This window comes from Gavia stellata, chromosome 10 (genome assembly GCF_030936135.1).
Source record: "Gavia stellata isolate bGavSte3 chromosome 10, bGavSte3.hap2, whole genome shotgun sequence".
NCBI classification, from domain to species: Eukaryota; Metazoa; Chordata; class Aves; order Gaviiformes; family Gaviidae; genus Gavia; species Gavia stellata.
In genome coordinates, this window is record NC_082603.1 from 27,705,573 (window position 1) to 27,730,312 (window position 24,740).

At 41.2% G+C, this 24,740-nt stretch overlaps 1 protein-coding gene across 1 annotated transcript in view; it reads right to left on the reverse strand.

Annotated features, from left to right (window-relative positions):
* AGBL4 (AGBL carboxypeptidase 4) overlaps positions 1-24,740 on the reverse strand; it is a 948,642-nt gene that overhangs the window by 97,338 nt on the left and 826,564 nt on the right. Inside the window, exon 10 of the mRNA XM_059822199.1 lies at positions 3,393-3,545. Coding sequence (XP_059678182.1) covers positions 3,393-3,545 — 153 coding nt within the window. The remainder of the gene's footprint in view (positions 1-3,392; positions 3,546-24,740) is intronic.

The following is a 24,740-nucleotide window of genomic DNA, read 5'->3' on the forward strand; positions in this document are numbered from 1 at the left end:
AGGTTATTAGTGTGGAACTCCATACAAGTAGCCTGCATTCAAAAGCCCTCTGCATTATTAATAGAAGATGAGCTTTTGACATCAAAGGAGAACCATTATGTATGCTAAACGGTGGCAAAAATTGTACCCGCACTTCAAACCTTTTCAGTTCTTTGTCCCTTGTAAATCAATCAAGGTTGACAGATGCTTTAAGGAGAGTAATCTTTTCAATGATACTGTCAATGGATAACATAATGGAACATTGTCTCTGTGCTGTGTGAAGACATGGAGCTAGTCAATTATGGACAACACTTCATGCAGCCGCCAGTTTTCACTTGAAGTGCTGCTGTTGAAGTATTATAATCCCAACAAATGGCCGCAGCAGCATACAATGTAAATGAGACCTCCCGAAGCTTTGGAAAATTAATTAGTAACAACAGCCGTCCATTCCCACACTTTCAAACACCAGCCTGGTAATGTTAACGATGCACTTCCCCCCTTCCCTTTGGGCAGTCAATAGGGCATATTTACATACACTATTTTTAATCTTCAACACTTTCCCCCCCCCTGCTTTTTAAATGCATGAAGCTCTGGATTCCTTTCCTCTCTTTCGAGCAGCAAACTTCACCCCTGATATTTCCAACCAGTCACATAACACACATGGCTGGAGCCGAAAACAAGGGGACAGAGACTTTCCCACTTGGAGACAGCAGTAATATTCACTCCTCTTGCTTCACACAGGTCGGACACTTTGTGGCTGTCTCCATTTCCAACACTTCTATCCCCTCAGCTGCCCTGAGAAGAATGGCTTGGATGGATGGCAGGGGAAAACCTTCCGGTCTCAAGAGACAGCAGGATGTGAGTTGAAAGCCCAATGTACTGAGTGCCAGCAGCACCTAGGTCAAACTGTGGTGCACTGGATGCCAACATACATATCTGACTGCCAGCTTCTGCAGAAAGGAGATTGGGAGTCAAAGGGGAGAGACTGCGCTGTTTATTTAGCTATTGGCTTCTGTTTCCTATGTCATTTTCTCAAAGATTTTCCCTTTGTCAACTGAGGCTTGCACTACGAGGAACACTTAATCTCCCCCAGCAACAAAGAGAAATCCCACACCTGAGCACAAAATTTCTAAACTCCTGCCAATTGCAGGTTTTCATTGCTACGATCGGTGAACGCCCCCTTATCTATAATGTGTTTTTGAAACAACCAGGTGCAGATAAGAAACTCAATCACTGAGGTCTTCTTGGACAAGAACGGGCTGTTCCTTGAACCCAAGTCCCTCTTCCCCGGGCTCCAAACAGCTGGGAACAGCTGCAGCTGTTGTCCCTCCTCATTTAGTATAGATTCGGTCTTCTGCACTCTGGACAGTTTTCTGAGAAGCCCTTGCAGTGATTGACCACAGAAAGCTTCACACTGCAGCAGTCCCCCAAACCCCCAAAACATACAGACAATGGTTAAACAATACTGACAATGGTTAAACAATACTGTGAGGCAACAGAAGAAGCAACAGCAGCCACACACCCTCCCAGGCATTACCCAGCCAGCTGCCACTGCTCATCCCACGAAGAAAAGGGAAATATTTGGTCCACTGGAGGCCCCCCTCCTGGGAATAGAAAAGACAGAGGAAAGGATATCTTCTGCCTAGCCTCAGAAAAGTCAGAGACTGATCCAAACTTTTTCCCACTCTTGCATAAAACAAACTACCTTAGAATAGAGAAACAGACAGGAATCAGGAGGTTTCAATTCCTCCTTCCTTTTGCTGGAACAGATCTGTCAAGAAAACAGTGGCACAACTCCATTTCTATACTCACTTCCCACTCAAACTCCACAGTACAATAGGCACAAACACAAGACAAAAATTCTCTACTGCATCTTGTTAAGAACGGTTTAGGCTAGCATTCTTGCCATGATGAAAATGGCCTTTTTTCCAATTACAGATGAGCAGACTTACCTGCTTTTGTATCTGGTTTTAAATTTTGTTTCTCTAGAGCTAAACACATGGAATGCTGCAGGGTTCCTATCCTCCTCCACCCACCACCTCTGCCACAGGTTGAATGGGATGGCACTGCAGAGGAGGCAGGCAGTGTGCCCCAGCTGTCCCCATCTTTGAGAGGAGGCCCAGGTTTATCTCTCAGAACCAGGAGGATGAAGTATAAGCAAAAAGGGGACAGCAGAGACTGGGAAAATATATGGTGGGTAACAAAAAGAGTTAAGAACATAAAAGACATAAAATCAGGTCCCAAACAGTAGATCTTCTGCTCTTCTCTGCTTGGTGCAGGATTCCAAAGTCATTTTTAATTGAGCCTGTTCCCATTATATAGCTGCCAAATGTCATCCACTGCCTTCCCTCCTCACAGCTCATGGCTGGAAGTTCCCACTGCCTTGGCTGAAATGTATTTCTGAATATTCCTTATCCCAGTCAAAGCAAAATGGGACATCAAACACCTCTTACTTGAAAGACTGTCTACTTAAGCAAACCCAGAGTGCATAGGTTGAAACAGAGCAAGGGATAGCTGTATAGAAGTAGCTTAGCTGGCAGATCCACAGGTGTGTAAGGTGGGCTAGGAGAAGCAAACAAGCAGGTGCAGGCAGGCTTGGGCTTTGTGTGTTCTACTTGCACAGCTTTCAAGGAAAACTGATGCACAAAAGAGGCTATGGAAAGGGCCAGGATGTTGTACTTGGACACAAAGTTGCAACACACTGGACCAGAGTCTTAAATCTACTGACTTCTGCAGAGCTACTGCAACCAATGTGTGCTGAGGATCTGCTCTACTCTACTTGAAACTTGCTCTGAAAACATATGCCCCTTTCCAACTCATTTATAGGAGTTTACCATTTATTTCCAATATCCAGAGATACCTACACACATACTTTTTTCCAAGTTACAAGATATGTATTGAGCAATTGCAGATTTTCTTGCAGAACAGTTTCCCATGGTAATATCAAAGAATTTCTAAAGCACACATTGCCTCTGCCACGAATGTCAACAGAAAATTATCTAACCTTTTCTTTCAAGTTTATTATTTTTACTTCTATTTGCTATTACATTATTATTTGAAGTGTACAAGTAAAAAAAGTTGCCAATATAATATAAACAATCAAACAATAAAGCTGATCCAGCTGATCAAAAAACAAAAGGTCTTCTGATAAAAACTAAGTGTTCCAACAATTCAGAACCTAAGTTTATAATATGGAAGATGAAGAACTTGCTTCTGTTCATGTGTCTAATGACAACGCATAAGATCACAACTTACCACTTTTGGATAAGGTAAGTATAAGAGGGGAGATGGTAAGTAATAATGACAAAAAATTTAAGTAGCCTTCTATCCATATTAAAATAAAATTCACACAGCCAGAGATTTATCATTAAAAAATAAATTAGGAAAAAATTAATTAGAGAAACATTGCTTACATAAGAGAAGTCTTCAGCATTCTGACAGAGTAACTTGGGAAAAACAGCCTGTCGCTGAAATCTTTCCTCATCTTCAAAGATGTTCCCATACATGAAGCCATTCATCATGGTGGAGTGGGCATGGATGTCAATATAGAACTCCAGGTTAATCTTCTGTTGAGGGAAAGCAACAACAACAACAAGACATTCAGCGTGAGATAAATCATAACTGTGTTATGTAGGTGAAGCCTCCCATGAATCCAATACTGCCATCCTTGAATCTCACCAAGGTGCCAGCATCAGAGAGCCATGCTAAAGACATTGCTTTGATGCATCCAATCATTCATGCCTCTTTGTGTGTGCATGCGAGATGCAACACAGGACCACGATAGACATTTTTTCACCTGTTCCGAGAAGGCTGGAACATTTATGCAGCACAGGACACTGTGCAAAATAGAGCCAAAGCATTATCCTTCGCTTTGATACAGGGCTCAGTGCCACTGATAAAAATATGCACCTTCAGTTCTAGAGCATGATTGTTCAGGTATAGCTTTGCCATCTCTGCACAGTTCTGCATCACAATATGCAGATGTACCCTTCTGCCAGGAAAGGCAGGCTCAAAATTGTGTAAAAAAGACTTCAGTATTTCCTGTGCAGTTTATTTCAGTTTATAAGGAGAAATACTGCAAATGTTTTTGTCTTTCTCTGCTTTGTAGTAGTAATTCAACAGAACAATTCCCAAAAGCAAGTGCTTTGAATGCTTCTCCACTTGTAGCTTCCCACATGATACTACATTGACTCTTGCTTCAAAAGAGAACACCAGAACCCCCTAACACAGAAGTTCCTGCTCTCCCCATACCCTTCCTGGATTGGCAATTTGGTGCCAGAAGGCTCTGTAAGAAAATGCTGCTCAAGTCTCCAGTCCAGGGACACATCTTTTTCCTCACCTCATATATAAGTGATACTACTTCCCCTGCCATCAGGGTGGCAAAAAGCGAATGTTCACCTTGATCACCATGTACAGTGCCACTGACAGTAGTGAGAAGGGAACATCCAGTACTAAAAAGTGCTACCAGAGCAGGCACCACTGGATTACCCAGAGTTTCCCCAAATTCTTGCACCTTCTGGTCCTGAACAAATGGTGCTCTGTGACTAGACAGTGACAAACTCTCCCCTGTCACCTGGCCACCACAGGGCCAGTAAGAACCTTCCTGGTGACCAGAAGGTTACAGTTCAGATCTCCCTGCCCCAACAGGGGGATGGAGAAGAGCTCTGTTAGTAGGACAAGGATTACAATGCTTAGCCCTGTACCCCTCGGTGGCAAATAGGGACCCTGGCGAGTAAAATACAACATGTAGCTCTCAGGCCATGTCTCGTCTGCACACAAAGCTTGCTCAGGCTACTGGAGAATGCTGTGATATAAGACAGTCCAATGCACTACAAACAGAGTTTGTATTATGCAGTTCATGTGACAGCAGTGTCAGCTCTTCTAGAGAGTCTCTGTTGGGGGAAGAACATAATTTGGTATGTGAAACTAATATGATACAGATTTACTTTCCCTTGGCAGAAAACCAATATACAATACACAGTGACTGTTTAGTTTAATTAAACAGCCTAGAGAGAGTAATACTGTATCTTATTAAGCCTCGCCTATGTTAAAATGTTAGCTAATGCAATATCAATATCTGACCACGCTTCATAGGAAAAGGAACATTTGATTGTGTTTGACTCTAATACAATAAATTGTTTGCTGCTGCCAAAAAGTTATGCTGTGCTATAGAGGACCAACACTGCAATAAAGCACACATCTGCTATTCGTAGATATAGCACTGAGGAGAAAGATTAGCATTGACAGGATGAAATACCACATAGGATTTTCTTCCTCTCCAAGCATACAGAAATTAAAACCAAGATTGAGTAATATTATATTTCGTAAGATAATTTCCCCATCAGAAACAGAATTTGATGAGATCAGATGCACACTGGCATATCACCATAAAACAGAACATGTTGTAAAGTCTCAAAACAGTGATTTGATGATGAAGTGAGGAGATAATCTAGTTAAACTGGATATTTGTAAAGCATGAATGTCCTTCACATAGAAGTCAGTGACCTAAGTCATTTTAGATCAACTAGACAGAATTCTTTATAGGGACATATTTACTAATATAAAGTAATTGAGAAGCACAGTGAGATATATAACAATAGACTAGTATCATTTGTGTCTCAAGACAAATAAAGGTGCTGGCGTAAACTATATGATTTGTGCTGTGTTATACTATACTTACTCAACCATAGTTATCAAATTGCTTCCAAAAGAAGGTCTACAATGTCTACAAACATGGACAGAGAGACACGGATTACTCAGATAACTTTCCATAGGCTATCCAGCAAGAAATTCACCTGCAGAACATGGGTGACCTGAGCCTCAGCTTAGTATTCAATTGATCAAGTCATCCAGTCTAATACAGCATCACTAGAGAATATTTTCTAGACTCTCCTAGGATTCTCGCTAAAAAAATTCCTGACAAAAGTGTTCCAGAGAACTTTAGAATCTCTTGGGGTGCTGAAATTTCTTTGAAGATCTTTCTCGATCTTCAAAACCATTTTCAAATAGTCTGGTTACAATGGTTATTTGTGAGGGAATGGTGTCCTTCACAGGTATCACCTTCACCTAAAGATTCCAGATTGCTTATTCAGAAACCATGACATTCAACAGATAGCTCATCACCCAGACAAGTGTTTAAAAACATTTATCCAGTCATTCTTTGTAACGTATTTCAAAAGTCCTTCAAAAGTCAGCCCACAATAACTATTCAACTGTTTTTTCTGGTCTTTGTTCCTTACCCTCCTACTGAACATGTAAAAATCTCTATTTCACATATTCCTGCTCACTAAATATAGTCCAAATCTGCAATTGTCCATCCTATTCAGTAAGTTGTTAAACATTGCTAGAGTAACTGCCAGTTAGATGTACTACTCCCAGACACTGCTGTATGTGAGCAGAACAATATTTCAGTGTTTCACATTTCTTTTCTTCTCATCATATTCATTATTTTATCAAAGGGAAACATCTTGAGCATTATCCATTACAGAACAAAATAATTCAGTGCATTGTTAATATAAACACGAGTTCGTAATGGAAAAATTCTCTTTATTCACAGATACAAAGATATTGTGGCCTTAAAATGGACAATAACAGCCCAGTCACTGGGACATTAAACTCAAAGTTTGCCACCTCGTGCCCCAAGTAGCAGACCGAGTAGTAGTCAATTTGTTTGCAGGCAAGTTTCGCAAAAGAATTAAGATATATTCCTGAATGATAAAGGTATTTCTTCTCTCTCTTTGGAGTCATACATATTCATAAGTACTTTACATGTAGGAACTGTTTCACCCACTGCCACGCTACAAATTTAAGCTGGGGAATAAAGTTTCATATTTTAGTTGAGGTTCTCTGGAATATTTTGACATAATTACTGATCTCCTGCAATTTAGGCAGGATCACAGAATTAACATTTTATTAAATATATACTGTCACCTACTGATGGGAATTTCAGAAAAATCAGCAGAGAGCTGACCTTCTGAAATTGTTTCTCTTCGAGATACGGAGAATTTTAATGGAAGACTGAAGTTAATAAAAGTATGTGTGCATTTACATGTGCGCATACAAACACACTTAAAACATAAACCAATCCTATCCGCTGTTAGACCACAGGGGTCTCTGTCAGCATCTACACAGCAGAACCCACCCCGATTATGGCTTCTAATCCAGTAGCATCTACAAGTAAGAATGGAAATAAATTTAGAGGTGGCTCAAAGTCTCATAGTCACATTTGCTTCAGCCTTTAAGCAGAAAAAAATGAATTACCAGCCTCAAACATCTCTGGATGCCATAGCTGCCTTCTGAGAGACTTACAAGTTGCATCCTACAATGTGATATTAAACTCATCATTTTCTGCTTTAGAGGTGGAATGCAAAATGATTCAGATGCCTTATAAAAATCATCATGCAATTTAATTCCCTCAAGTGTCTTTTCTTTGCGCTTACAAGCAGCGGCAGAGATTTTCTCTCTCACACCCTCTTTCTTAAGTAAAGCTGTAATTACCTGGATGACCCAGTTTACAGAGTTGGAGAAAATAAAGGCAAACTTGGTCTTTCTTTTCTCTGTGTCTCAAAACAGAGATTATTCACTAGGCTGACAGAGACAATGATTGAACCCCACTTCCTAGAAAACAACAGTTAACATTCTCTCCCTTGAAAAGAACAGTCTTTGCCTCTTCTTGCCACTTACCACTTAAAACCAGAATAAATAAATAAGCAAACGAATTTCTGCTCTAAAGTTCATTTGAATCCTTGCCTTTGTGACACACACTTTCCATTGTTCTCCTGAGTCAGTCTAAAGTTTCTGGCAGCTTGAGAAATATACGTAGAAATTAGGGAGGGGGAAAACTGAAAGAAATCATGGATAAAGAATAAGAATTCACATTCATTGTCAAGATACGAAATAGTCAAAGTAGCACAGAAGCTGGAAACTGGTTCATGATGCCATGTAAAGTTTTGAGAAAATATATTCTCACTTGTCTGCATTTTTATTACATTAGCTGAATGCCTTTGGAAGGTCAGTAATTAAAGAGCATAAGGAAAGAATGTTGTTAATAGCTAGTGCTGGTATGACCAAAGTTAGGTTTTGAACAGTGCAATTATGATTCTTAAGGAAACAGAGATTTAATAAATAAATAAAAAAAATAAATGCCATAATAAAAGGATAAATGTGCACTGAGCCCAGAACATGGGCCACTAGAGAGACAAGTGATGCAGGAAGAAGCCAGCTCTGTCCACCAGCTGTCACCTCAATATGGATTTTATTAATTCTTGGGCATAGCGATTGGTTTAGAGAGAGAGTGTCCAAAAGCCTTCTTCACTCCAATATTTCATACAGGGGATGGGAGAAAATCCTTGCAATGTTTTATACAAGCTGCTAAAACCATGGCTTGTCATTAGGGGTAGAAAACATAACAGCCTCCAAGCAGACTTTGCACTGTTACTGCTCAGCCACTGCTTGAAGCAAATGGACATACAACAGTTGGCACAGCATAAGGAGTTTGGCCCTTTTGGTTCAGAAAAGATTCAGAAATTCCCAGAAGACTGGCTCTTCAATGCTTCTTCAGGTCCAGAATCTCTCAAAAGAAAATTCTGCACAGGTCTCAAATACACCCGTTTTGACATACACACTGTACCCCACGCTCAGTTATTTTGGCAATGCCTGCAGTGGTGACAACAGAAAACACACGCACAATGTGTAAATAAGGAAAATAAAGGAAAACTCACCATTCAGCATCACATGTTCAGCAGTCTACATTCAGCTAGAAAGCTTCAGTCCCGGCCCTTTCAGCTCCAGGGAACTCTGCCCAGTGCCTTGAATCTCTCTTTAGAGATGCACAACACTTGTCTCCTCCTGACTATACAAGGGAACATGAGGTGGAATTCAAACTGTCTGGATATGCTTCATATATTCAAGCTTCCCATGAAATACCTGGATTTGGATGCCAGGAAAGGTGAATTTTACCCGAATCACTTTTATTACAGCTACCTTCGCCACCTGTTTTTTTCCCCCAGAATTTGAAAGGGCCAGCATAAACCCGCACAAAAAAAAGGAAAAAAAAGTCAAATACTTCCAAGAACATTTTCCTCTGCCATTCATTATAATCTCTGACAAGTCAGTCCTACAGCATCATCTCCAGTTTTGCAGATGATGTAAGCCACACCTTATTAGAGGCACTATTTCAGAGGCATGCCACTACCCTTTTGTAACCATAGGGACAACATCTTTCTCCCTCCATTCATCATCTTATGGACAACCTGTTCCATACACCTTTGTAAACACCATGGCAACAACAATTGTTTACATAAGAAATGAATAGTATAAAAGTGATTTACTATTTTTAAAAACCTTTTAAATGTTAAAAACCTTAAAAAAAAAGTTTCCTCATCTTACTTCCAGAGAAAGGAAGATGCCAGTTTAGCGCCACTCTTATTCTCACTGATATGAAGCACAGAAGCCAATTTCTCCTTATTCCTGTAGACACCTGTACACAATCTGACAATGTCTTTTAAGTGTCCCTGCAGCAGCAGCTTGCAAACAGTGATGTACCACTAACTCTGCATGACCTTCTAGCAATTCTTCATAACACTTCATGCATTTTTTTCAGATTATTTCAATGATGTTCCGAGAGCTGTTGTCTTTCAGGATGAACCACTCCAATCCAGTGGCCATTCAAAAGCAATTATTTACTGATCCAGTTACACAGCAAGTTCTCAATCTGAATAATGATACCTTTTAATGATAGGCATAATCTAACATGACTCATTAGTGCCTCAAAGAGGATGGAGAAGAGACTTCTGTTGGATCCATGGATTCATACAGCAAAAGGATGGCATGTCCATCAATACCGCTTTCCTGCCTGTCCTAAAAAGCAAGAGATGCTTTTATCCACAGAATATGAGACCCCTTCAAATGAGCTTGAACCCAATACTGGTGTGCCCATCAGTAGCCCTGAAAGGAGCTAAACTCATAGTCTTGGCCTCGGAGTGGGAGGTCAGCAACATGCATATTCTGATCCTTGTTCTTTATCTGCTTGCTTCTCTCACTTGCCAGTGCAGATAACACCACCTCCTGAGGATTAGCTGACATTTGTAAAGCACTCTGAAGATATAAAGCATCACAGTGCATACAAGTTAAGTATTAATTCATCTGCCAGGCTGATTCACTCTTTGACCCCTCTGCAGAGATGTCCAGTTAGTGTCAGCTCTGGCAGTTTTTGCAATTCAGGCACCTGTCCACCAGCTACTGGACTGAAGCCAACAATTCACACAGGACTCAGAAGAGCCGTCAGATGGTAGTAACATTTGGTCATGACAGGCCTGAATTGGATTTGAAGGGGTGACCTGGAGGTGAGAGGCTCTATCAAGAAGCCGCTTCTGTTCAAATGCATATTAAATTAGAGAGGGGCCAAAGAGACAATGTTAAGATCCCGATGAAGTTTAGACAAGGCTTTTGGGTCAGCTGCATGGATAATTCTTGTATAATTTTTACCCTAAATGAATAGGAACTCTGTCTGGATTTTGGGCCTGACCGCAAGCCAAAACTAGAAGGGTGAGTCTGAACAAGGACAGTCATTGTTCTGTCTCATCCTTTCCCTCTCCGTTATATAGGGGCAAACATGCACATACACTCAGCAATATGGGTTCTGATGTTAGCAAGCTCTGAAGTTTTTAGTTGCCTGCATAATTACAATAAAGCATTGGGATTGAACTGGGTCTTGGGGCATTACCTCGTCCTAAACTTTGCTGAGCTCACTTGGCTCTGCCCATCTCAGACCTCACTTGCATGTCCCCACCATACGCCCCACAGAACAAGCTCTGTAAATCCTGCCTTGCTCACCTATCTGCTACTGAACAGCATTGGCTCTACAGAAAGAGGGCTTTACAGAAAAGAGAGGGCAAAAGAATCAACAGCTTTTTGGGAGAGGGAAGGAACCCTACTAAAAAACAAGGAAAAAAAAAAAAAAAAGAAAAAGGAAGAAAGAAAGGGAGAAAAAAGGGAGAAAGAAGCTGAGGCAGTAACTGTTCCTTATTATGATAATTAAAGCAAGATAATTGGGTTACAAATCAGAAATATCTGAACAACCATGTTTTCACCAGATAATACTATTTGGCTCTGGTCTGGTTCTGAAAGTTTCCTCAGCTGAAATGCTCCCAGTAACAGTATCGAGGGTTTTAGCACTCCTCAGTACTGTTCCTTAGACAGCCACTTGCTCTCTGTGTAACCATACGCAAGTCATTAAATGTCTTCAGGCATCATTAATTGCTGCTTATACACCTGAAACTATATTAAGTTCAAAACTTCCTGTTCAACTATTCACTTCACAGCAGTATTAACAGTTTTGTGTTTTACCAATAACTTTTAATTACACCTCTGCAGAACCTTCTGACCAAGGTACACAGTCTTTACTTTGCAAGTACGTAAATAAGGCCCAAAGACATTGCCTGCCTCTCCTCCAATTACAGAGGCAAAGAGTGGTAGACTCAAAAACAATGGCTAGGAGTTATGACTCCCTGTCCCCTAATTTCCTGGGAACTATTCCAGTTGGAGAAATTGCGTGTAGTGAAATCAAATTCTATAACAACCAGTTTGTCTAGTCTCTCAATAATATATGGCATTATTCACTACTTCTTACTAAATAAGTAACAGCTGGCAGAATATAAAGTCATCAGGCAGAAGACCTAAGGCAAACAAAATAAAGTGCTTTTTACATTAGCTTGTACTTATACTGCAGAACTCACTGCCACCAGATTTTGGCCAAAACACAGATGAACTCAAAGATCAATTAGATAAATTCAAAGAAAAAGATTCCTTTATGTTATTACACGCAAAGTAGTGGACACAATTTCTTGATCAGAAAACCCCCAAATTACACATTGCCAGAAGCTTTGCCCTGTTCTTAGTCTATCCCTTAGCATCTGCAATAGGTCATTGGACACTGAACGAAATAGACCTTGGGTTCGATGCAGCATCACTGTTCTTATTTTCCAACTAGACCTTAATTTTTGCTGCAGAATGAGACTTTTGTAGTTCCTAAGAAGTTAAGGTGTTGATTGGTGGTGAAAAGTATGCATATTTCTACAGTTTAAACTGTCTACTTTAAAAAGAGATTAGACAAATTACTGTAAGGTAGGTCCTACTCTATATAAAGCTTTCAGCTCAAGGAGCCCCTAAACCAATGGTTACTACAAGCTGGACATCAAAGGTAAAGGTTCATTTTACACATGTAAAATTTCTTCTACAGGCTGCTGAGTGTCTTTTTCCGCCTACTAACAACATACCCAGAAAATCTGATTAGTTGGACCTATGAGAGGACCTGTAGTGGTTGTTCTTATTTTACATAGATCCACGTGGAGTAAGAAATAAACAAACATACCTACATGCAAACTGCAAACCTGCCCAGTCAGGTGGAAGGAAACAACACTATATGTGTCATTCAAGGGTTATGTGGACGCTTACTTGCTTGGGAAGACAGGAAGGCTGTGGATGGACACTGTGCATGTGCTTTACTAGTGACTGACAGCTGAAAAGCAAACTAACTCTTTCTCTTCGTCTTCCTGGCATAGCCTCGCCACGAGTAGAAGTTATCCTTGGTCATTAGTCTTATTCTGTTCCTTTGCAAGTTGCGTCTTTCTTTTCCTTCCTTGTCCTCAGTGCAGGCAACAAGCACATTCAAGTAAGAGATAAAAGGGAAAACCGATAAACAGGAACACAAGGACACTGAAAGAGATTAGGAACTATACATCCGACATAGCTACTGAAGGGAGGGACAGCATGCTAAACAAATAAAAAAAAAGAATGTTCCCTGATATTCTCTTGTTGACCCAAGATTCATCCACAGCTGGAAGAATAGGTTTTCTTGGGTTTGACCTACTCAGAGACAGATCAGCATAGCATTTTGCACCAAACTGCAGAATGTTTTCTCTGTGCTTTACATCTAGCAGTATTTATTATCTGTACAGTGCTATAAAAGCTAAAATGTAATGGTCATTTTGGAAGGATCTGCTTTTACAACTGAAAGCACAACATATCATGCCTTTTGCAAGGCACTTACCAGCATCAGTTGTATCTGAAACTTTTTTCCTCCAATATTCCCCTACCGACACTGGCCAATAGGTAACCATACTGCTGCAGGCAATATCACCTTGTGTTCTGCCTGTCAGACCAAACAGCAGGGCAGCTAACTGTGCCTATAAGTAAAGCCACAAGATCTCAAAGACAATGTATCCCCTGCAAGCATATATTGGGGACCACTATTATTTTCACCATTTCCTACAGAAAGAACATTCAGGTCTTGCAGAACGTCAGGGACTCAAGATTCAGCACAGTGGTGTAAGAAAAAATCAGAGAGTGACAATCGCAAGAGGATTCACCGGGACATAACTAAACAAAGGTATAGTAGGACTCTGAAGAAGGATGTTTCCCACCGTAGACAGCAGCAGCTGACCCACACTGCCAGTGCTTGACTTAGAGATCTAGGCAGTTTTTGTCTGCTTTTTCTTCTATGTGTGTATATATACACCTTTATAAGTGTGTGTGTGTAAAAATGCATCTTTAAATACAAAGAAAGATTTTGAACTTGTTTTCATCCTTCTCCTCGGTAACTGTTACAGCTGTCTATAATGGACAGCGAAGCAATTTGCTCTGGATTGTAGGTATATGAGGTCAACATTTGATCTTTGCTCTCCTAAACGCTGCATCAACACTGATGGTCCACATGCTTTTTTCAGGTTGAATCACCAAACACCAGAGTGAGTAGCCAATTCTGCGATCCACGTTACTGACTGCTTCAGGAGATTGGCCCTACAATATGATAGCGTGGCTAAACAATATTGTTGTGATTTAACCCCGGTAGGCAGCTAAGCCCCACGCAGCCACTCACTTACTCCCCCCGCAGTGGGATGGGAGAGAAAATCGGAAAGGTAGAAGTGAGAAAACAAGGTTTACCCTCTTATTCCAACAACAGACCACACAGCAAGACAGGAACCGACTATGTGCCACAGCAGCGTGGTGACAGTCCTCTGGAGGCAGAAAGCAATCGCACAAAACTTCGGCACAAAACTCGTGGGTAAACCAAACCATCAGTGAAGTTGCTCTGTTTCTTCGTAGTTTCCCTGGCCGTTTCCTCCCCTCCACACTCCCACACACCACACTGTGAGGCGGAGAAAGTCCGGAAGTATACTTTAATAAAGCTCCCAACTTTGCCAACCACTTCCCTGTAACTTTAGATTTCTCTGAAGGGAGGAGGTTTCTGCTATCTCTGATGGCTGGAACCTGATCCTGCCATCATTAGCTTTCTCAGAGACTCTTCATTTGTTGAATATTGGTCTGTAATAAGAGGCAGGAAGGATAGTAATTTTTATAGCAACTACCTGCCACCAGATTTCAGTTCTTTATCCCTTTGAAATCCTGCATCTGTCCATGTCTCCAGGCACTAGTGGAAAAAGCTCTGCATTAGTTATTTTTATTATCAACATAAAAATCTTTCCATTTATTTATTTATTAAGAAAAAAAAGCAGTTATCTACAAAACTCAGTTTGTTTTGTCCTTAGGCAGACATTTAAAGCTGTCTGCCAACTTCTTTTCTTAACAAAAAAAATAAGCTGAAGTCTTTATTACACACAGTGTAACAAAATATGACCAGCTACATTTACGCAGCTGAGACATGCGCCATCCATTTATCAGGTAAGAATTCTGTGACTGAAAGAGGGAACATCTGATAAAGAAGGGGGGCCCATTTCTGAAACCTGGCCACTGAAGGGTTCCGACCACAACGCTGAGCCCCAAAACTTGCCCCGTCCCTGCAGGCAGCCGAGTCCACACTGCACAGTGGAGCAGGGATGGACGCTGAACTCATTCCGACCCACCTCCAGACAGACGGACAGTAGAGACCTGCCAGTTCAGAGCAAGGAGGGCTCCACTGCATGACTATTCTGCTTTTGGGAATCAGATGCCTGTCTCTGTGTGATGCTACGCCAAATGGCTTCTCCAGCTCTTCCCTAATGCGGCAGAGAAGGGTGAAGCTTGTACTGTGTGGTTGCCACTGGGGAGACACCACCACGTCCTCAGCCACCAGCCCCTCAGACCCACCAGCCAGACCTCTTCGAAATAACCCACTTCCAGGCTGGGACTTTGCTTTGGCTTCTTAACAGTGTGATATGGTGAAGACTGAAAACATATCCCAAACCACTTCAATTCCTTACACAAATGCCTCTTGGACTCCAATGTGAGGCCACAGTAGGTGATGAGAACTGTACCTTCTGCCCAAAATCTTGTGGCCTATTTCGTAGTGAGCGTAATCTCTGAAAAGCAGGAAGGATTTGGAGCCCTAGCCAGGATATGTGTCAGAGCTGCTGCCTGCACTCTTTCTAGGCTAGTGACTGGCATGTTAAACCCAAACAACACATCTTAGGCTGACACAAGATGAAACACATTAGGCAGATGGCATGTTTTCTCTGCACAAGCCAGCGCCAGAGTATTTCCTCCTAACGATCTCATGTTCTTGTTCTCACAGCAAAATTAGTTTTAAAGTAAAAAGAAACAGAAAAATACATAACATGATGAGAGCAAAGATTACTGTGTGGAAAATATATCAATATCAACAAGAGAGGGGTTTTGTTCTTTCAATTCCATGGCTTTTATTTATATATATATTGTTTATAAAAACAAACACCCTACTTTGTCAGACATGAAAAGTCAAAATTTACATTTAAATGGAGGCATTTAGGTGGGTTTTTTTCCCCTCTCATCTCTTGAATGCAGAGTACAAAAGACTAAAAACTCAATTTTCCTAAATGGAAGGATAACAGGTGAGGTTTGCATTCTGGGAGCTATTCACTTATGTTCAGCTCAGCAATGACCAAAGCCCAGCTGATCAAGGGGAAAAGAGCACTGGCTATTAGGCCTGACAGGGGTTTGCTCAGCAGCTGAGACCAGGAGAAGCTGTGATCTCATTGTGTCCTGTTCCCAAGGAGGAAATTATGCCGAATACAGCTCTCTGAGGGCAACACCTATCTTTCCAGATGTACAGTGGATCACTATCCAACTGAAAATCACTGCAATTTTAGAGATTTCAGTGCTACAATAGCCCTGGTTTCATTGCTGGAACTACTGCAGATGTTTAAAACGTGAGGTGGTCCGCTTGTAAGAGAAAATGAGGAGACTTAAAACAAGTCCATAATTGCACAGTATTAAAGCCATTGTAAAAGAATGGAAGTGGGATGACCCTTAAAGCTTGCCATCAATTACCTTACTTTTTTTTTTTTCCTTTTTTCTTATTTTCTTCCTGGCAAGGCAAATGAGCGTGGATTCTAACCAAGGAGTCTATCAAACAAGTACACTTGCAAGCAACGTGCTCAGAGAATGCCACCTTAGTCCACGGAAAGGTTTACAAACATTTTTAAGCACTTTGACTCACTGGAGCACACCCAGAGTAACAGATGATGTACCATAGCTGCTCATTCAATTCTGGGCTGGACTGCCCCTCTCTGGCTTTTTCTGACATAGAGCTGATCCATAGTGTTAAAAGGACACAGGCAAAAAGTAACCTCATATTTTTTAAAACAAGGGTTAACCACAGATCCAGCTAGCACTTTGTAGGGTTTTATGTCGATTGTTTTTAACTGTCTCTCATGTGTTATATTGAGTGAAACCCACACAAAAAAACCCCAACCCCCCACTCCCCCCCAGTAAAGATAGCGTGGCTGTATTTTAAAAGCAGAGGAAATATTAATAAACGTTTGGAAAAGGCACACACACAAAATCTAATTGCCTGGGAGGTAAGAGCACTATTGCTATGTACCCAGCACTAGGAAATCACTGACTTGCTCTTTTTAAAGTTGCAAACCGTGTTTCTGGTCTCCCAGGACTAGAAGCTATCCCAGTCTCTACAATACTAACAGTAAGTATATTCTAATGTTCATCCATCATCATATTGGTCCCTCTGTCTTTGGCGAGTTCAGCTTTTTGCCACCCTCACAAACAGCAAAAGAGTCTATTGTTTCTACCACAAATGGTGGTAGTTTTTCTAGCACTTCCCAACTTAAAAGCATTACCTGCATTAATTAATTCCAATGCATTCACCCCCACTGCCAGCCCTTTCATTCAGAAGGTGTCACAGCCCCATTATGGACTGACCCTTTGTTTTCACATGCATGTTTCTGGCAACAAGGACAGCCTCAGAAACTCCATCCTCCCCGCTTCTCCCACAGATGGGTCACCACTCATTGCCAGGACCATGCAACACCATAAGCTGGCACAGGTTTGCTGGGAGTCCACCTCATGATCTAGGGAACCAATCCAACTAGGCAAAAAAAGTCTAAATATTTGGAGGTTTATCTTTTTTCCAGCCCAATCAGCTGCTTGAGCTGTTCATATATTGTCCCCCCACCCAAAGAATCAATTGTATGATTCATACAGAATTACTGTATGCAGGGGCTGGGGCAGAGAAAGGAAAAATACAAGAGAATGGGAATATCCTAAGCAATTGATTCTGAACTTAAGCCTTATCCTGAGATAAAAAGGGGTTTAACTGAGCCAGCAGGACAGCCGCAACAACATACGAAGAACCTGTCTCTCAGCTTTCTCCCCAAATAGCATCCTGTTGCATCTGGAGCACTGAGACTTGAGTACTATCCGTCTGGTAGTATCACAAGGTGGGTCTGAGGAGTCTGCTCAAGAAATAGATGATCAATGCCCCATTTCCCAAACTCATATCTCTACAGCTGTGGCTATCCTTGGGGGCCAGCTGTGCTCTGTGATACTCCCTAAAGGCCTCTGCCTCGCTCCAGTCACAGACACAGCACGTGAAGCCAAGGTGGGTGGAAGCCAGGCTCCCTGGCTTCCATTGGGAGGACACCCAGGCATATGAGCAGAGACTCCAGATGAACCCCACATCTGGGCAAAGGCCTGCCCTGCAAAGCACAGCCTCCACAGATGTTTTGTTTCTTAACACCCGCAGTGCCTTGTTTTTATTTGTTTCTGTCCTTAAAAAGGCAACCCTTCAAATCCATCCAGTTGCCTGCAATCTTCAAAAGCAAAAAAGGTCTGTTAACATGATGTGGCAGGTTTCCCAGACCCACTGTCCCTTCAGTTTTATGGATGAGCTCAAGGCTACCAGATATACTGTCTTTCAAGACATGCTGGTAATTAAAACCTACCTGGTTCTTTACCCCAAATATGAAGTATAACACTAAGATAATGTTGAGATCACTACGCCATTACTACAGCTGCACAGCTGCTGTAGTATTTCAACACACCATGGGAAAACACATGCTGTTCATGGACACAGGCATATCTCAGCAAAAAAGCAGGAATTTTGTACTTCAGATAACCCTTAGGAGAAGATTTTAGCTTCCTAAGTGATATCAGCTTGATTCATCCCTCAGCCCTCCCGAAAATTCACCAAGAAAATATTACAGGGTCCTGTGAAACATTGCCTTTCTTTGCTGTCTCTTACCACGACCTGTTCTAACAATACTACACGAGGGTTGGTTTATTTACACACATTTCTTGTGGCATCCATGCCCATAATGTCCAAATCTGACATCTGTTAATTCCACACAAGTGAACTCAGCTGGACAAGAGGATATAAAGTAATATAAAATGTCAGCTTTCATGCTATACGGATTAAGCCAGCCATGTAATCAGGCACTCTTTATGATGGGCATATCATGGGCAAGCAGTGATGACAGAGTTTATCAGATACCAAAAGCCAGTAATACATATGCCTGATTCTGTCTCCGTAGGTCCCACACTTAGGCACGTGATTATCACAGCTTGTAGAAACATTAAACCTTCTGGGTTACCTTCAAGCCCCAGCAAGGTTTAGCATGCCCTTGAATTAACCTTGAATCCTACCCAAGGGAATAACTATGCAATAGGTTGAAACAGTCAGTGCTAACTGGCTGCAAACTTGTAAGCATTGGGACAGAGCGGGGCCAATGGAAACCCCACAATAAAGCTAAGGTACTGCCCCATCCTTCTGCTTGTCTGAATACTAGACAACTCAGCTCAGCAGGCTTCTGTGCTCCTCCAAGTAATGGCAACTGATCCCCAAAGGGCCAGGCACCAACTAAAACTGAATTACATTTCATGCTGAATACGTAACTTCTCTGGAACGGCTTCTCTGCTGGCACTGCACCACCTTGGTGTGAAGAAATATCTTCCAGGGTGCCTGGATGGTCACTGGGCTCTGCAATAGAGATTCTCTCTATATATTCAGCTACTCTGTTTCCAGATACTAGGAGCAAAGCTACGTGACACTTTCCTGAGTTACCCGAGGCATTCTTCTTGGCCCTGAACTAGGTATTTCTACACTTTTTGTGTTTGTTCCAACAAATAATATCTTTATATTATTTTCAATAGCCAAGTTGTGGGGAAAGGGACTTTTTTGGAAACATTTTTCAAAGAAGAATAAACTTGGCACACAACTGCAGTCAGGTGCCTCACTGCAACTGGTCCAGCTCAAAGATACACAGTCCTTAGCTCCGTCCCAACTTTTTAGTACAGTGCTCCATGTCATTATATCCACAAATTTCCCTGTAGAGGAGAGATCTTCACATAACTCTTCCTTCTCCTCCCCCCCTCCCCCAAAATAATCCCACAAGCCAACAACCTACAACTTTATGTACAGTCATTTGACAGTCTTATAATCTTAAACTGCAGATGGGAAGCAGAGACACAAAGCTCAGTGACAGTGAAGAGATGCAGAGCATAAGCACCATCTAAAACTGAGTCCTCTTCTGTGCTAGCATGCTGAATTTGTACTCAAGACCACCATAGCTTCAACTGTGCTGGGCAGCTTGCCTACTTGAACAAAAGAATACCTATCATCATACCATGTGAGGGGGAAATTCTGGTGGTGGGTTTTTTGGTTTTGGGGCTATTTTTGCTGTGGGCTTTTTGTTTTTGTTTGTGTGGAGGGTGTTGTTCGCTTTGTTTTTTAAAGGTTTCCAGGTTCCTGTAAACGTCACTGAGTTGCGTATAAGGCTGTGGCATTTTGCTCTCTCTCATACCAGGAAATTCATATACACACATTTTCAGTTGTTTATCTTGTGAATACAAAGACTGAATCAAAGCATCACAAGAAAAGAAAGTGAGTTGTTTTCTTCCCTAACTTTTCCGGGACTCGATAATATTGTCGGTTTCTCTTTCTCTCTCACTTCTATTTTGTCTTAAGGCTCTGCATATTGGAAGACTGTGAAGCTGCTGTGTGATTTTTATCTCCATGATTAACGTGTTACACTTTATTGAGCTCTTTGCATCAGCACCAAAATCTGCAATGCAGGATTTTACATAACACTTCATTTTCTCCTCGCACCATTACTGTTATTAACCTGGTGGCAATAAACAGAAAATACAGCTCGGCTCATGATGTACTCCTGAGGTTTTTTTTGTGTGTGCATAACAGAAAAGGAAAAAGGAGAAAAAGAATGGAAAGATTAGGAATGGCTGCATAAACTTGTATTTTCCTCAAAGAACAATTGCAGCCTTTGAGTTAAAAAGAGAAATACTGTGCTATGTGCTTCTGCATGTAAGTATTTCTTCTAAAACAAGAGATCAGAAAAGAAAGAACATCCAAACAACTTCAAAGTTCTCCTACTCATTATTATTCTTCATTAGGTTTCTGAGATGGAAGATTTGATTGATACCCTACTTTGGGATATTGCACTTTTCTTTGTTTAAATGACGAAGTTTGGAGAGCATGAGATCTGCCAACAGGATACCAAAAAGGGTCTGAAAAACAGCTGAAGAGCTGTATGTGCATGCCAACACAGATGACCTTCACACTCCATCAATGGATGGAAACAGCATGTTTCACAGACATGAGATCTCCGAGTACCCAGGAAAACAGTGGGAGTTAAATATCTGCATGTCTGTAGGAATCTGGGTTACTAACAGACTCTCTTTTTGGTGAAGTGGGAGAGACCTGAAAGTTCGGGACCAGAGGCATCTAGATCCAAAAGCAGGACTACAAAAGCCATGCAGAAGGAGATGAGTCATCCGTGAACAGATGGTCACCAAAACTTGAGCGAGGGAGAGGGAGAATGCCAGTATGGGGAATTACCTAACCTGGCATGTCACAGAGAGCGCATTCAGAAGCAAAGTCAGTTTTGGTATGACCTAACAGCAATGCTTCAAGTGCGTAGGTATCACCTTCAAAAAGAAAAAACTAGGAGGGCCGGCTTCATAGTCTTGCTCTGCTTCTCTTCCCTTTAGATGATATAAGCACTCCTCTTGCAGTCCTGAAGTGTTGGGGGTGGGGAGTTGTGGGATATCCTAAAACCCTGTTTCCAACCTGTCTTCAGTCAGGTCCTGTAGCTCTCCATGAACTGCACTATGCTGCCACATGCACCCAAGACATCTCCTTGCAGGAGTGGTTAGGGAAGCCAGTGCAGATTGGGCTGAGTGGTATTGCTATGGCTTCCATCCAATGGATTGCTTACCCTGAAATGTTCTGGTTATTTTTGAAAGATTGTTTTGTTTTTTAACCCAAGAGAAAGCTTTTAGAAAACTCTCCAAGCTTCTGCCCCCTACTTATGTGGGTTCCTGCTCTTTACTCTTGCTATTTATTTTGCACTTGCTCTTTACTCATAAATGCTGCAGTTTGAAATATAGCAGAACATTTTTCAGTTCGTCAGTGTGTTGTTTGCTGTCAAGGAGACGAAATGTTACTACTTTTCTCTGGAGAAGCTTAGGACATGATGGATGAAATGTCACAAATAATTAGACTTCTCTTATGAATTACATTTTTTTAAACTTCTGTTTTCATGTCAACAGGTATGTTACAAATAGGCTGCATGAAAGAACCTGGAGAAATTTTAGTTCTCTGGGAACAGCAGTAATGTAATATCTGATAAGCCAAGGCATAGCTCCAGCTGAGACAACCTTTAAACAACTTCCACTATGAAAATTTGGGGCTATGAAAATATGAGTCCAGTGGCAGAATTGGAGAGGTCCAGTCCAGTTCCTGAACAGCATGGACATAGTTAGGAATTTAAAGATTGCTCGGCATAGTCAGACCTAAAGTCCATCCACTCCAGCATCTTGTTTCTTACTGTGTTAATTCATGGCACTGTTAAGCCCTAGACAATACAACATCCAGCGATAATCTAAATAACTATGAGGCTTGGAGGAAATAAAAAATGCAGTTCACTTTCACACTTTGAGCAGAGATGTACTGCAGATAGGCAGATATTCAGATTACATAAAATTATCTGGGAGACAGACATGAACAAACCCTCCAACTCTGAACTCTGGCTGGCTTGATTGAGTATGATATCTGATCTGCACTTCATGGATTGGGCACACATCTGTGAACATCCCCAATATCTGCCAAATACCTGAGCATGCTGAGGAAAATTGCAGGGGGGGAAAAAAAAAAAAAATAAAAATCACAGGCATTCACACACTACTTCTTCATTATTGTTATATGAGTTTCTAAAGCTCTCATCACTTTAATCTCTAAGTTTATAAACTGCCAGTTGTTATAGTAGGTAGGCAGTAAACGCTGGATCAAACATAACACTGCAGCTGAATTACTGCTTTGAAATCTTGTATCACATGCAATGACTTTAAATTGCTTGCTTTGCTAGAAAGGCTGGAAGAATGTGAAGCCATGACACCCTAAATCACACTAATCAATGATGTAAATCTTAACTGACAGAATGTATCAATAATCAGGAATGCTCCAGGGGAACAAATCATGAGAATTACACACCTTTTAGATCTCCCTTCCATAACAAACTTATTGTCATTTATTGTAGAATCATCAAGAAAATAGAAAGATTAGTAATGATGCAGCAAAATTTACCTACCCTTTGACATGGAAATAAATTCTTATTTTTATCTGCAGGAAAAAAAGTTTCCCACATGTATTTGCTGAGTGATCTCAGCTTATTAGAAATTATTGAACTCAAATGGAAGTGTCACAGTGAGTGACCTGAAAGGATCACTGAAATTTTCTCAGGAGATTTAAAATGTTATTTTTAATGCTGAAGATTAACTGTATGCACATATACGTGTGTGGAGGGGAAAGGGAGACATGAGGTTCCAGTGCTCCTAAACAGGACACAGCTTGCGTGGGACTTCTGATATTTCACATACATATTATAGATACCAGTATTATCAAAACAGGGCCTGGGAAAATAGTTTTCAAATACCAGGAAAGGGGGTGGAAAAAAACCTCAAAACGTTTTCTTCTTATTCAGAGAATAAGGCTGTGATCATCAGCTCATCTCCAAGAATCACAAAACAACAAAAGAAAATTGCTTCCCAATGGCTAACATGATAAGAGAGAAGTTGAGTAGCTTCTTGACTGTGTCACTTCCTTCCAGCAATACCTAATGAGATTTCCCTGTCAAGATGGAACCTGCCACACATCCTCTACATCAAAGAGGATCTGGAGGATATTTTATTGCCTTAGACTATCGTGCTGCCTAGTATGGTAGATAGTTGCTTCTGAAAGCCTCCATGACTCCCAAAAGTCACCTAGTTGATAAAAAACATCATCAAGCACTTATTTCACTGCTTCAGAACTGTTTATATTCTAACAGTTGTGTGCAGATTTATCAAAGAGAAGAGTTAAGTGGTTGCATTCTTTCTCTTCCTTAGTCAAGGCCATCATAACTTACATTGTATAATAGCTGTGCATCCTTCCTCTTCCTTCACACTGCAGCTAGATAAAGCTCAGGAACATTGTCAAATTTCCTGTAGTGAAATCATAGAGATGGTCCCATGATAGGTTCTCAATCTATTAATCTACTGTTTCATGGGCTACAGCCACCACTGCCATGTTCCTAATGGAACAAATCTCAATAAGCATCACAGATAACTGGCTGCTGTTCGATATGCCTGTGCTCCCTGTGGCACTTCTAATCTTTAGCGGGTCTTAAAACACCTCACCAAGTAACTTAATGTTATCGGTGTCACATTGTAGCTTGGCAAACTGAAGCCCAAAGGTAAAACAACTTGCCCAAGGTCATGCAGGGTGTTAGAAGAAGTCAACCAACACTTTCAATTTCTGTCCATTATGCTGCTGCTCTTACTTGTTTTGAAGCAGTAGGTAGAGGCTCCAGGTACTGAACTGAAATCTTTTTTACGTTAGACCCCGTTTTCAAGTGTAGCAAAGGTGGAGGTTGTAACTGCAAAAATGACATGGAGATGGGAGGCTACTAATCTCTTTTTCTCCTACTTCTTCTGGATAAGTACTTAATTTAGGGGAGACAGGAAGTCTTCATAGTTGAGTCCAGCTTCTACCACTAACGAATGTGGGCAAAGGAGGTAGAAAGAAGATGGTTTTCATGGAAACTATTACACATCCTTGCTATTTTCTGCACTTCTACACTGTGAACCTTGCTTCCTTCATTTTGGGGTGGAGATATAAAGAAGTATTCCAATATGAATGCATAATTTTGGCTGTGTTCCCCTCGACTGGAGATAAGGATACAGTGTCAGCTACCTGGGTGCATAACTCCCAGTGCTCTGATATTTTGTGGATTTTTGTGGTTGGTTCCCAAGTCACTGTGCTCATTTATCACACATTGAAGATTGTTGTTTCATAATACTCCTGCTACAATGCTAGCTTCAGGACACCCCGCCTCCACTGTTCCCAAGCCAGCAGAAATGGAAGGGGCAGGAAGCCTCCATATCATGAAATGATATGTGCATAGATTTCTCAATTCTGACATGGGCTTTGCATTTGACCTTCAACAAATCATTCAGTTCCTCTCAGTTCTCACTCTTCTAGTGGGGACTGCAGAATGCCA